At 55.3% G+C, this 13,865-nt stretch overlaps 1 protein-coding gene across 1 annotated transcript; it reads left to right on the top strand.

Moving 5' to 3' along the window:
* Positions 1-9,737: 9,737 nt before the first annotated feature.
* FICD (FIC domain protein adenylyltransferase) lies at positions 9,738-13,565 on the top strand. Its single transcript, XM_032199056.1, has 2 exons — positions 9,738-9,927; positions 10,866-13,565. The coding sequence occupies exons 1-2, from the start codon at positions 9,738-9,740 to the stop codon at positions 11,939-11,941; spliced, it is 1,266 nt and encodes a 421-aa protein (XP_032054947.1). The 3' UTR covers positions 11,942-13,565.
* Positions 13,566-13,865: the final 300 nt, after the last annotated feature.

The following is a 13,865-nucleotide window of genomic DNA, read 5'->3' as shown; positions in this document are numbered from 1 at the left end:
CGTAAAACCCACGCTGGCTTCAATCCGGGGCTCGCCAAGGCTTCTAATTCCTGCTCGCGTTGTTGTGGCTCTCGCTTCGGTTTGGAAAGGCAAGCAGACTGCAGGAAATACGAAGGGCTGATTCCAGGCTATTTTAAGCTGAAAAACAAGAAATAGCACAGCTTCTCCGAGGTCTCCAAGAGCTGCCCAACCTCAGGGCCTCGTTGGGAAAATCGGAATTGGAACGGGAAGGGAGCTTCTGCGGGGTGAGGAGCTAAATCCCCCCCCTGGTCAATCAGCCCCACGGCCACGGGAGGACTCTGAAGCTTTCCTCGAGCTGCCTGCACTGTGATGGTGTTTGTGTGAGCTCAGCACCTCTGCCCTGGCCATGCAGACACCAGGAGGGTGCTCGGCTACGAGCTGAGGGAGCTGAAGCAGGAGCGGTGCCATCCTGCCTCCTTGCTGGAGCTGCCTCGCTTTCTGCTTGCTAACACGGCGTGCTCGGGCTGCAAAGGGAAAAAAAAAAAAACAAAACAAAACAAAAAAAAACCTGCAGGAATATTTACAAGCTAATTAGGCACAGGAGTGACCTGAACTTTGCTGGAATAGCGGAAAAAAACCAGTTAGGCTGGGTGGGATTTTCCTGATTTTCCATGGAAATTAGACTCGCAACAGGCTGCTGCTGGGCACGCGGGGGGCTGGGGCTGTCCCTGGGGGTCTCGGAGCTCTGCTTGTGCCCACCCTGAGCCCCCACCCCGATCTGTCTCCCACCCTGAGCCCCCACCCTGACCTCTCCCATCCGAGCTGCCGGTGCTGGTTCGATGCCCATTAACGACGCCGGTGAGCGCCCTCCGGGCTCGGGGAGCTTGGCACCGCCGTGCCAGGAGGGACTGCAAATAAAGGAGGCTGCTGCAGAGGGAATTCAGGGAGCAAAATCTAATTCCCCAGGCCCCGAGCCTGAGTCCCTGCCCAGCATTAGCAAGTTCCCTGGAACCGCTCAGCTTATCTCTAATTCTATAAGATGACTGCTGGGAGAGGCAGGGCGAGCAGCGTCTTCTTCCCCCACAAAAGACCGGGATTTGAATTTCTGTGCCATGGGATTAGGGAAAAAATTAAAGCTATGCTTGACAGAAAGGAAGAACAATTGCCTTTTATTTATATTTAGCAGCGCTCCGTGTACAAAACCCCAGCCAAAATGCAATTTACAACGGCACAACGAATTTTACAGTACACAACACCGCGCGCCACGGCGGGTGGAAACGCGGCAAGGAACCGCCTGCTCCTTGCCTGCGCCTCTCCAAGCATCACAACTCAGGTCCCACGAGGGGTGCTGGGGCTCGGCAGGATGCATCCCTCCATCCACAGCGTGGGGAGGTCTCTCCCTCCCCGCCAGGCTGATTTATGGGGTGCGGGGTGGAGGGAGAGCTCCGTGCCAGCAGATCTCCGGCCCCGCCGTCACCCCGGTTATCCATCAGCCGGCAGCTCGCTGCTCCCCTGTCACTCCGGAGTTATAGAGCTCCCCGGCAAAATCGCGAGGAAATAATTGTTTGTTTGCTGCTCGGCCCTCAGAAATCCAAGGAGAAAATGAGATTTTGCGTGCTTGCTTTAGATCACGGGGTTTTCCTTCCTTGCTGTGCTGGTTTCCACGTCCCCCTTTGCAGCAGGCAGCCCTCGGCCAGGGGCTCCGCACCGGGAGGGCTTTGATGAGCCCGAGGGGGAAATTTCAGCCCTGTAGACCTTGGGTTTGCAGCGATGCTGCAAACCTGGATTTAAATAGCGCCTGGACGCGAAGCACACTCCAGACGAAGGGAGATGTTCCGCTGGATCCGTTTAATCTCATTAAGCCAGGAGCTGTTTGTGTGCTGCCGTTCAATCATCGCGGAGCGGGGAACCCACACCCAGCAGCAGTCGGAGGCAGGAGCCAGCGGGGAAGCTGCGTTCAGGCGCAGCTGAGATCAACCTGTCTGCTTTTACCTCCCTCCGAGCAGCAGAAATGCTGCAAAATAAATTACCCCTAGCAAATTAGTGCTGCTCTCAGGAGTGCCAGGTCCTGGGGCTGGTGATGCTCGGGGCTACGGCGGTGGCTCAGGGTTTGTGGGGCCAGGCTGGAGCTCGTGGTGGCCCCACATAGAACAAAGCAAGATCCAAGGGGATGTCCTGCAGAAGACGGCTGCCCTGACATCCTCCTCTCCTCCTGGAGGAGACCAGGATCGAGGACATCAGAAGGAGCTGGGAAAGGGGGGTTGATTTTGGAGAAGGGGAAGGCAGCAAGCGCAGGGCTGGCTCCAAGAAAGCAGGATTTACAGCCCGCTGCCAAAGCCTTCCGCACCCGGACTGCGTCTCCGCCCAAGCGCTTTTAATTGAATTGATTTCTTGGGACGAGCAGCTGCCCGAGCCAGGAGATTTATTTATGGTTGGTCTTGCAGGTGGCAGCTCTAATAAATGCCGGCGAGGAGGAGGAGGAGTGTGGGACCTCACCAGAGCCTTGCAGGGATGAAGGCACAGCCGCTGCTGCTACAACTCGCTCTTCTTCCTCAGACACGACTTAGCACCCTCTGTGCCCCCCCAGGCCCTTGCCAAGAGCACCTTGCAGCACCCCCAGGTCCAAGGATGAGCCTACCAAGCACTATGGGGCCTTCAGCTCCTCTCTCGGCCATGCTCTGTGGCAGGAGAGCCTCTAGGAGCAGCAGCAGCACTGTGTGAGCTGCAGGCCTGCTGCTTTTCATGCCCCCGCCTGAGTCCTTATCCATTCTCTGCATGGTTTGCCACTTGAAAGAAAAAAAAAAAAATTTAAAAAGCCAACCCCAATCTCTGTTCCAGATGGTTTGGAGGAAAACTCACATCAGTTGCCAGCAGCCAGAAAGCTAGGATTTTGCTTTCTCAGTCCTGAATTTCAAGCTCGGAAAGGTCAGACCTCCCATGGAGACAACTGCAGCGCGCTCTACACTTTTCTCATCGCCAGGCTCCCAAGGTTTGCAATTCCAGCACGAAGCCGAGGCTGCCACGCTTGTCGGATCCACTCCTGGCTGCCGGCTCCTGATGCTGTCCAAGCAGAGCCCACACATGCAGGGGGACGGGGCCATGGCAGCTCTCTGCCCTGTCGGATGCTTTCTCACCACTCGTTTCTCGAGATGTGGAGCATTTCTCACGTCTCGCCCTGCTGCAGGCATCGGAGCACTTCCCTTCAGGTGCTGTGTCTGCATCGGGGATTATCCAAACCGCCTGGTCGTTCCCCTGCTGCCACCCGCTCTGGGCACGGGTGGCTTCCATCTCAATTCCTTGCACAGGAGGTAAAGAGAGGACTGAAAAAAAATGAATATGAACATTGCAGCTCAGTTCTGGAGCCGGCTTTGTGGCCTGAGAGCAGGCAGCTCGGCAGCAACCCACGCCACTGGTGCCACGGTGCTGCTCAGAGCCTGGCACCGTGGGGCACTGAGATCCCAGGCTCTGGTGTCAAAGAGCTTGCAAAAGCCTGCGAAGATCTGCTCTATTTGCTCACCCTGGTGAAATACGGGGAAAATAAACTTTTAGGAATCAAAGGCTAATGCACGGAGCAGATGTGCCAGCAACGAGAAGGCGAAGCGGTGCCTTTAGAAACCAAATTTGAGCTTTGCGCAGATTAGACATTAAAATGAACTCGCTTAATTTCATGCCATATGCAAATCTTTGCCAGCTGTCAGCTCTGTAATCACTGGAGACTAAATGTAATAACTAAACGGGAACAAAAACGCAAGGAGCGGGTCCTGCAGGAGCCCCTTTATTAGCAGCTCGTGCTCTGGGAAGCCAGGAGCTCGCCTGGCCCGCGGCTGGCGGTCACATAGCCCAAATGTCAGCAGGAGCCTCAAGAAACGTCTGCAAGGAAAGTAACTGAAAAAGATGAGGCTACTACTTACTCCTGACATTCACGGGTTCCCAGACGAGCTACAATTACAGCTTTCTGCGTGATCTGACTCTTACTAATTCGGCTGCTGGGCTGGGCGAGTGACCCAGACCTCCGGAGGAGAGGCCAGGCCTCCAGCAGGCACCTCCCTGGCCCACAGCTGCCTCCAGCCTCCGTCGCTTGGATGTAGGACAGGGAGAATGAGGAGAAATGTTCCCATTTCCCTCTGGATAGAAAATCTGGGAGCGCTGATCCCCACCCAAGCAGAGAGCATCGCCCTGCCTTCCCCCCAGCACTGAGTCACAGCCCAGCCCCGGACATTTACTGTGACACTCGGCCAGCATCAGCTCGACTGCAGCGCTCACACAGAGCTCCCGGCTCTCCCCTGAAACCATTTTTTGGAGAAATGGCAAGCTGAGAAGTGCCTCCAGAGCGGGCAGACCTCTGAGCAAAGCTCCTCGCTGCAAGGGAGCTTGGCTGCGAGCTGTGGAGCCTGGAGGAGGCGAAAGATTTAACATCCCATCTCCCGAGTAATTACACCCAGCCGCAGAAAGCGAAATGTTTAACAACTCCCAGCTTTTGTAGAGTGCTGGAGGAACCTGATAAAGATGGAGTTATGCTGCTGGTAATAAACCAGGGCTGCTCGCTGCTCCGTCACTGGCAGGGGGAGAGGAAAAGCCGGGTTGTAATTCGGATTAATTTCAGAGGACACATTTTACGAGAGCCCCCAGAGGCCATGAACTGCACGTGCTCTGAGCTGTGCCCCACATGCTGGTGGCACAGGAGAGGCTCCAGCCCTTATCCAGCCTCCGCCAGGGGAGGCAGGAGCCTCCCTGAGCACACAGGAGGCCGTGTAATAGCCAGGGATCCCTCCCCGGCATCCCTGCACCCGCTGCAGTTGCCACGGAGACCGAGCATCATTTTTTTTTTATTTATTTTGAAGTCGAGTCCAAGAGCCGGGAGGCATCCAAACCTAGAGGAGCTCCTAGAGGAGCTGCCTCCAGCTACGGCCGATGGCTGTCAGCACCTTCGCAGGGGGGCGAGCTGAGAGCCTGGCAGGGGAAAGCAGCTCCTTTTGTGATCCGCTCCCACGAAACACCCACCTCTTGCCTGTTTTAGCCTTTCTTGTCCCAGATAGCGAGCCTGGGAGGCAGCGAGCGTGCTGGAGCTGCTGCCTGAGGCATTGAGTCCCTCGGGAGCAGAGGGCTCCGTAGCACGGCTCTCCCCCTTGCTCCACCACGGCACCTGGAGAGGAGCAGGAGGCTGGTTTCACCCCGCCTGGCTAAGCCATATATCGGTGTGCCACGTCCTGTGTGGGTTCCCTCGCCCCCTGGCACTTTGAGGCCGATGAAGGGAGTGGGAGCAAGGAGCCTGCGAGGGTTTTGAAGCTAAATCCCTCTCAAGAAGCATCGCCTCTGCCAGTTTTTAGCCAAACATCGCTCAGAGAAGTGGGGAAGTAAAAGCGAGATTAGCTGAGGTCTCACCCCAGAAGGCCTCCTTGTCCCAGGAGGGCTCATCCAGCTCCTGGGACAATTAAACGGCCTGAGCTGGGGATACCTGGCACTTGGCAGGATAAAAGCCCAGAGGGGAGGCTGTGGGAGGCAATTTCCCCTCTGTTATTGACATGCAAATCATCCCCGCAGCAGCTCCCGGGTTTAATATATTTCCAGATTGCCTGGCGTGGAGTCACATTAGTCAAGTCGATGTGGCAGCCCGTCCAAAATGGCTCTTATTATGGAGTCAGCACTTCCACATCAGCCTCAAGGACAGGCTGGAGACGAGCGTGCAGCCACTCGCCTGCCCCTCTGCTCAGCCCCCCCCCCCCCGGGGCAGGGAACCCACGGATTTTGGGGGCTGCAGGAGCCCCTGGTGAGGGGTGGTGGCAGAAACGGACCAGGGGTCCCAAGGGACGTCCTCAGCCTTGGGAACACGTACGGCTGTGACTTTCCACGCCCGCTGACTCCTGCAAACCTGATGTTTCTGACTCAAAGGCTCCCGCCATCAGGCACCGCCGTGAGAAACAGTGCTCTCGTCTCCCACAAAACGTGTAGGATTTTTTTCCAGGATTGCTCAGCTCTGCTCCCAGCGCTCCGTGGCTCCCAGCACCAGAAGTTCTCCATGGGTAGGACACTGAGGGAGATGCGCCAGGCAGTGCTCAGCTGCTCAGAGAACTGTGCTGACCACAAGTGCAATAAACATAAAGCTCTTCCTCCACGCAGCTGGGACTCCTCATTCCCCTCCTCCCCCTAAATTTCGTTTCTCATTAGAACCAGACGTTCTGCGTGGGCTTGCTTGGGACCGGCCAGCGGAACCAAGTGCGTTGCTCTCAGGGTAAGGCAGCTCCACACGGCTCCAGCCTGGCCTAGCCGAAATAACCCAGCTCAGCTGCAGTCTTGCTTTGAAAGTTTCCCTTTTGTCCATTTATTCCCAGTGCTGCAAACCAATCTGTCTGAGAACCTCGTTCCTCATTATTCGTCAAGAGAGCCAACAAAGCCCTCTGTTTCTGCACCCTCTCGGAGCTTTGTTTTCGGCTGCCTATTCAGCGCCGTGTTTGTGCTCCCTCAGTGCCCGCGCTAAGAGCTTTAAATTGTTCCCTTAGCCTTGAACCCCCTCGCTCGGTGTCTTTAGTTGCAGCTAGAAGTAATCAGACAATGCAATCTTGCTCTTGCTTTTTGCTTCCCCTTCCTTCTTCTCTTTAATTAAAAATCCCTTTGGTCTTCGCACTGCTCGCTAGCACTTGGATCCGGGGTATGGTTTCCATTTGCCTTGCAAGCGCTGCAGCTGAGAATGTCAAAACCGTTTTTCACAACAACCTTGCTTTGACCCGGGTGACAGCTTTACCACCAGGCATTTGATCTCGTACTTGCCCATCTGTTCATTGATTAAAATCCCACACTCCGATGTGCAGCTCTGCCTCCGCAGCCAGCGGCTTCTCCCCACAGCGCAGCCCTCGAGCAGACAACGCGCCTGTCCCGGGGATGCTCCCGGAGCAGATCGTGGCATCTTCAGGGCCTTGGTTTAACCCCACAGCTTGGGGGAACTGGCTGCTGGTCAGGCTCTGCCACACTGCCCAGGAGCAGGGGAACCAAGGAGGAGAAGGGCAGGCTGAGTGGGCACGAGACCCCGGCAGCTGCAGCCCTTGGGCATGCCACAGCCGCATGCTCCCAGATGGAAAAGAACACCTCCATCCTGCAATTTTTCTCCTTTTAATGCGTTGCCCACACCAGTATTGCTGCCTGTCACCTGAAGGCACTGGGGAGGTGCAGGGATAGCAGGGATCAGTGGCATGGTCCCCGCAGACACAGCGCTGAGCGCTCAGGTCCGTGCCGCCAGCAGCAGTGCCACCAGTCGCAGATCCCCCAAACCTCCCCAGAGCACAGCACAGCAATTTTACCCCGGGACAAGCAGTGCCAAAAGGAAGCTAGAGCCTTATTCAGCCTTAAAAATATGTTTTGCATGATCACTGCCTCTAAAAGCTGAAGGCATCGCGGTCCAGGAGAGAGGCTGCAACGCTGGGAGGCTTCTGCTGAGCAGCGAAATGAGTCGCTGCCACCTACCGGCTCCAGGGATCCCTCTGCTTCCACGTTCACCCAATTCGGCCTCAAAGTTTTAGCTAACAACCTGCTTTTATGTGGCTTCTCCTGTGCCACAAGGACATCCCAGCACCCCTCTGCAATGCACAACCTGCAGCACCTTCAGAAGAGGTCCAGGGTGCCAGCTGAGACCTCCTGGCTCTGGGCACGGCCATGCCGAGAGCTGCCAGCCCGCCCCAGGGCCCCAGCTCCATCCTTTCAAAGCCCACACAAAGCTTTCCTATGATCTACTTTGGGATCTCCCTTTGCTCTCCCTGACAAAATCATAAATAATTGCAACGATGGGCTGGAAGGGCAACCCTCGAGCTGGCCCAGATTGGTGCCACACAGACACCCAGCAGCCGCAGAGAAGGAGCGCTCCCAGCTGCCAAAACCTGGACGAGGTGCCAGGCATTTTTGTCTATCAGGGTCGTTCTCCCCCGATATATCAGGCTTAATTGTCAGATTCTGAACGGGCTTTGCGCCATTTTGAGAAGGAAAATACCTCATCACTCTGTAATTCTGACGTTAGGCTTCATTGGCGCTGAAGAAAACACACGCTTCTGTTGCAGGTTCCTCTCGGAGGGCAGGTGTATTTGCTCATCCTTCAAATGCTAATTATCCCCCCAAGTTATCCTTCAGCCTTAATGGGCTTTGTCAGGCTCCAAATGGCTGGAGGACACGGTAATTGTGCTGCAGGGATCGCCTTGGGCTCCATTTGCCGCTGAGTGGTCTCAGAGCCCAGGTGCTGTCAGTCTCTTTTTAGGGTTGCTGGCTGAACCAAGTTCATCAAGCTGCTTTTGTCAGTCCTGGTAACATCAATAAATGTCTCAAAGAGCCCTGGCACTGAGAGAGTGGTTTCTACCTTCCCCACCGCTGAAAACAAGCAAGGAAAGGAAAACCGTCCAGCCACCTTGGTGTAACACAGCAGTAGCTCCTGTTCCGAGTTGTTTGCTCAGCACAGGAGCAGCACGAAGCTAACCTGGACCAGGCTGCTGTGCCCCATCCCATGCTCTTACTTCAGTGCCAGCAGCATGTTCCTTGGCAGCTGGGAACAAAGGTGGCATGCCTTCACCCCTGGAAGTCACCGTGCAAACAGAAGTCACAGACAGAGGCGTTAAGGACAGCGTAGTTGTGCTGTCCCCATTAGGGTTTGTTAATTAGTGCTGTGAAAAATGTCCAGTTTCTACTGTTCCAGTGTTTAATATCCCTCAGCCACTCTTACAATTATTCTCCCTTTATACCTGCTACAGCCACCCCTGCTCCCCTCTCTTCTACAGAATAAACACAATTTGTCACCCTTCTACAATTCCTTTATATTTATTTTAGGCCCAATATCACCTTCTTCTGTGCACGCCACGCAGCGGAGCACCAAAACCTCCTGACTCCTGAAAGCTGCATTTACCCAAACCTCTTTTTTTTTTTTTTTTTGATAAAATCAACCACACAGCGAAAAAACAGCTTCAATTACCACATTTTATTTATTATGATGTGTCGTGTGAGTATCTGGGGAAAAAAAAAAAAGAAAAAAAAAAAGTCCACCATCCTGCTAGGGACTGAAATCAGGGTGAGGTCCCCGCAGCCCCTGGGGACGTTCCCTTTTCCTTCAGCTTTTGGGTGCTCGTGCCTGTTTGTGCACAGGAGCTGTGCAGCCCCGTGTTCCTTATAGGACCCCCAGGACCCCCCCAGGACCTCCCCAGGACCCCCCTGCACCTCCAGAACCCCCCAGGACCCCCTTAGGGTCCCCCCAGGACCTCCAAGACCCTCCCAGGACCCCCAGAACCCCCCAGAATCTCCTCAGGACCCCCCCAAAAAAAAACACAGGACCCCCCCCAGGACCAAAAGAACGCCCCAGGATCCCCCCAGGACCCCCCAGCACCCCCCAGGACCCCCCCAGGGCCCCAGGCGAGGCGCGGCCTCCACAGGCCCAGGCCTAGGCCCAGGCCGCAGCCGTCGCCTAGCAACAGCGAGCGGCCCCATCAGCCCCGCCCCATCCAAACCTCCCTTCTCATTGGTTACTCCTCCCAAGACTGACATCCCCGCTGTCCAATTCCCACCCTCCACGAGCCCCCTCCCGCGCCGGTGGGCGCGGCGCTACCCGGAACCCCCTCCCCTTGCAGGAAGCGGAGCGCGGCGAAGGGGCGGGACACACCTCCGCGAGCAGCCAATAAGAAAGCCGAACCTCCGGCGCTCAACCAATGGCAGAGCCGGAACCGAGAGTGGGCGGGGCTCCGCAGGGGGACCGCCGCAGGGGCCGCGGGGACGCCGCAGGGTCCTAGCGCCCGCCCGCCCGCCTCCCTCCCGGGATGTGCCGGGCCGCGGCCCGGCGGCGGGCGGCCCCGTGGGGCCCGGCGGGGCGGGCGGCGCTGCTGGCGGCGCTGCTGGGCGGCCTGGCCGTGCTGGCGGCGCTGCCCTTCGTCAGGCGGGGCTGTGCCGGCCTCAGCGTGGCCCCACGGGGGCTCCGGTTGCTGCCCCGCACGGCTGAGGCGGCCCCCGGTAAGAGAGGGGGAGGGGAGGGGCTGGCTGGTGCTGGGGGGGTGGGGGGGAGTTGGGGGTTTTGGGGAAAATTGAGGGGTTATAGGGAGGTGGGGGTTTGGGGGAGAAGTTGGGGTTTTGGGTAAAATAGTGGGGGTATCGGTAGTTGGGGGTTTGGGGGAAAAAGTTGGGGTTTTGGGTAAAGTAGAGGGGTTATCGGCAGGTGGGGGTTTGGGGGAAGAAGCTGGGTTTTTCTTTAAAATAGTGGGGTTAACAGCAGGTGGGGGTTTGGGGGAAGAAGTTGGGTTTCTGGTTAAAATGCTGGTGTTATTGGCAGGTGGGGGTTTGGGGGAAAAAGTTGGGGTTTTGGTTAAAATAGAGGGGTTATCAGCAGGTGGGGGTTTGGGGGAAGAAGTTGGGTTTCTGGTTAAAATGCTGGTGTTATTGGCAGGTGGGGGTTTGGGGGAAAAAGTTGGGGTTTTGGTTAAAATAGAGGGGTTATCAGCAGCTCAGGGGTTTGGGGAAGAAGTTGGGTATTTCACCAAAACGCCTCTGCTGCCAGCAGCTGGGGGAGAGGTTGGGGTTCCACTGAGACACCTGTGCTGTCAGTGCCTTAGGATTTGGGGGAAGATGTTGGGTCTTTCGTTAAAATGCCTCTGCTATCAGCAGCTGGGGATTTTGAGGAAGATACGGGGTATTTAACCAAAACATTTCTCATATTTGCGGCTTGGGATTTGGGGAAGAAGTTGGGTAAGTCGCAGCACACCGTGGTCACACTACAAACGGCTCCGCTGCCGTGCTCGGCCCCTAAACGTGGCCCTGCAGCTCTCCTGCTGGTGGCTGGAACTTGCATTTTGTGGTTCTTTTGTTGAATTTCGGTATCAGCAAATGCTGATAGTCTCCAGGTTTCCCGCAGAACCCCCTGCCCTGTGATCTAACCGCTCCCCGTTGCGTTTCAGAAGTGAAATTCGAAGCCAAAGCGGCTTTGAAGCAAGCCCTGGAGATGAAGCGCCAAGGAAAGCGAGAAAAAGCTCACAAACTCTTTGTCTACGCCCTCAAAATGGACCCCGATTACGTGGACGCCCTGAACGAATTCGGGATCTTTTCGGAAGAGGAAAAGGACATCCTGCAGGCCGACTACCTGTACTCCAAAGCGCTCACCATTTCGCCCTGCAACGAGAAAGCCCTGATCAACAGGGACCGGACGCTGCCTTTAGTCGAAGAAATCGACCAGAGGTATTTCAGCATCATTGACAGCAAGGTGAAAAAGGTGATGGCCATCCCCAAAGGCAACTCGGCCCTGCGGCGGGTGATGGAGGAGTCCTACTACCACCACATCTACCACACGGTGGCCATCGAAGGGAACACGCTGACGCTGTCGGAGATCCGGCACATCATCGAGACGCGGTACGCCGTCCCCGGGAAGAGCCTGGTGGAGCAGAACGAGGTGATCGGCATGCACGCGGCCCTCAAGTACGTCAACACCACGCTGGCCTCGCGGATCGGCTCCGTCACCATCGCTGACATCCTGGAGATCCACCGGCGGGTGCTGGGCTACGCCGACCCCGTGGAGGCGGGGAGGTTCAGGGCCACGCGGGTGTTCGTGGGGCACCACATCCCGCCTCACCCCCAGGACGTGGGGAAGCAGATGCAGGAGTTCGTGCAGTGGCTCAACTCGGAGGACGCCATGGGCCTGCACCCCGTGGAATTCGCCGCCTTGGCCCACTACAAGCTGGTTTACATCCACCCCTTCGTGGACGGCAACGGGAGGACCTCCCGGCTGCTGATGAACCTCATCCTGATGCAGGCGGGCTACCCGCCCATCACCATCCGCAAGGAGCAGCGGGCCGAGTACTACCACGTGCTGGAGGTGGCCAACGAGGGCGACGTCAGGCCTTTCATCCGCTTCATCGCTCAGTGCACCGAGACCACGCTGGACATGCTGCTCATCGCCACCACCGAGTACTCCGTGGGGCTGCCCGAAGCGGACGGCAGCACGGCGGGATGCAGACAAACCATCCCCGTCAAGACTTGAGGGCTGTGGGCGTGCAGGAACCAGGGAAAAGTGGGGGAGAACAGAAAGTTCCCTGTTCTCGCTGGGAAGGAACTTGACAGGAGGGTGTCGCTCTTTAGCATTTCATTTATTTAAAAGTCTCTTCTGTTTGATTAAATTAATATAATTTATTTATGTACCGGGATGCCAGGCTGAAATGTGAACTGTTGACGCTGACTGTAGGCTCTAACCCGTGTGTGCTGCAGGAAGGAGGTGGGAGAGGGATCGCGGGCTCGGCGAACTGAAGTAGAAATAATTAATTTCTCCTGAAAATGAAGCTTGGAGGAGCTGCTTCCAGCGCAGCCCTTCACCTCGTCACTCAACAGCCTCGTCACACCTTGGCAAGGAGCTGCTAGGCCAGCCAAAGCCTTAACTGAGTTGCTGCTCTCACATTTCCCCCTTCCCTGTTGTTCAAAAACCCACCACCAAACCCTTGCAGTAATAGCACACTCCCAGCTATGCCAATCAGATTTTCCTTTTCACTCCCACAGCAGTGTTCTCTTCTTGTTTCAGACAGAACAGATGAGGAAGGAGGCTCGCTGCAGCTCAGCGATGGCATTTCTGCCCTCCTCTTTCTGTTCTCAGCAGCACTTTGCATATTTATTTTCGGTTGCCTTTCCTAGGGCGAGTTGCGTGCAACAAGGGGCAAGTGTTTTGTCTGTGATGCCAGAGCAGGCGACTGGAAAGAGACAAGAAACGCTGACTTCCTTCACTGAACTGCAGGCTGCTTTTGCTGTGATTTCAAGAGAAGTATTAGTTTGTGCCCAGAGGCCCTGCCTCGGATCCGTCATCCAGCAGGTTCTCTGGGAAACTGCAGCGGTCTCCATGTTTTTGTGCTCAGAGTTTGGGAAGAGCTTGCTCCTGCAAGGCTGCGGGCAGAAAAGGTTGTTGTGCAGAACCCTAAGGCTGCCTTCATCAGTTGTGCCATTTTGGGAAGAATTCATTCAGCGAGAACTTGAGTTTCCTTAATCTACACCAAGAACTTTTCGCTATAGCTTTATTAATTACCAGGTCGTGTTATTACCGTGGTAAATGTGTAAAGAATCACAAGGCCTCTCCATACTGCAGTGGCAGTGTGTTGTACCTGGAATTGCCATCCAATTCGAAGTGTACCTTATCTTCTGCAGCTTAACAGGCAGAGGAGTAGCTGCCTACACCATTGCTGGTTGCATAGCAGCCAAATTCCTTAAATCTTAAATCCCCAAACCTCCAAGTTCAGAAAATGTGGATGCAATCCCAATGAGTACTGTAAAGCTTAATCCCTTTGTAAAACAGTGTGGGTTGTTGTACTGTCCCAATACTGTCCCAAGGCCCATTTAAGTTTCATCCCTCTCTCTCTTGCCTGCAATGTAGTTACGATGTTTTATACAAAAACCAGGCAATAGAACAAATTTGGGAGTTACCCATGTACTCTAGCACCAGCCCGTGCTTATGTACTGATCACTGCTGCCAGGAAAAGCAACCAGTAAGAGAGGAAGGTTGTTCTGTTTTTACAAAACATGCTTATTTTTGTAGTGCGAGGTGAGTATAAAGATATTCTGCACTTTAGAGCTCTGGGAAAAAATGTTATTTTAGTAACAGATTAATAAAGTATTTTAATATTAAAGTCTGTTTGGACTAGGCTGTTGTCAGAACACTGCTGCTGGCAGCAAAATAAGCTGCAAGGTGCACGAACTGTGAGGCAGTGCAGATCCTGGCTCCCTCAGCAGCACGCAGCTGCACTGGAAGGGAGCACCGTGGAGGAAGTTGAAGCAGCAAGTCCAGCCCTAGAAGTCAAAGGAAACCTCATTCATCAGTCCTATGTTGTGCCTGCCTGATGTCAGGGCGAGGTAACCATCCTTTCCTAACCCCTAATTAAAGCTTCACCTTAAAATGGCATTAGAGTGAGTAAGCAGATGGAGCTACA

This window comes from Aythya fuligula, chromosome 17 (genome assembly GCF_009819795.1).
Source record: "Aythya fuligula isolate bAytFul2 chromosome 17, bAytFul2.pri, whole genome shotgun sequence".
Lineage (NCBI taxonomy): Eukaryota > Metazoa > Chordata > Aves > Anseriformes > Anatidae > Aythya > Aythya fuligula.
Note: the sequence above shows the minus strand (reverse complement) of the source record. Positions and strands in the feature narration are given on the sequence as shown.

Bases quoted from the DNA above. Each gene is read 5' to 3' on its own strand.
- FICD (XM_032199056.1), top strand. From the start codon at position 9,738: ATGTGCCGGGCCGCGGCCCGGCGGCGGGCGGCCCCGTGGGGCCCGGCG. The intron at 9,928-10,865 runs GTAAGAGAGGGG...GTTGCGTTTCAG, and splicing joins CACGGCTGAGGCGGCCCCCG to AAGTGAAATTCGAAGCCAAA.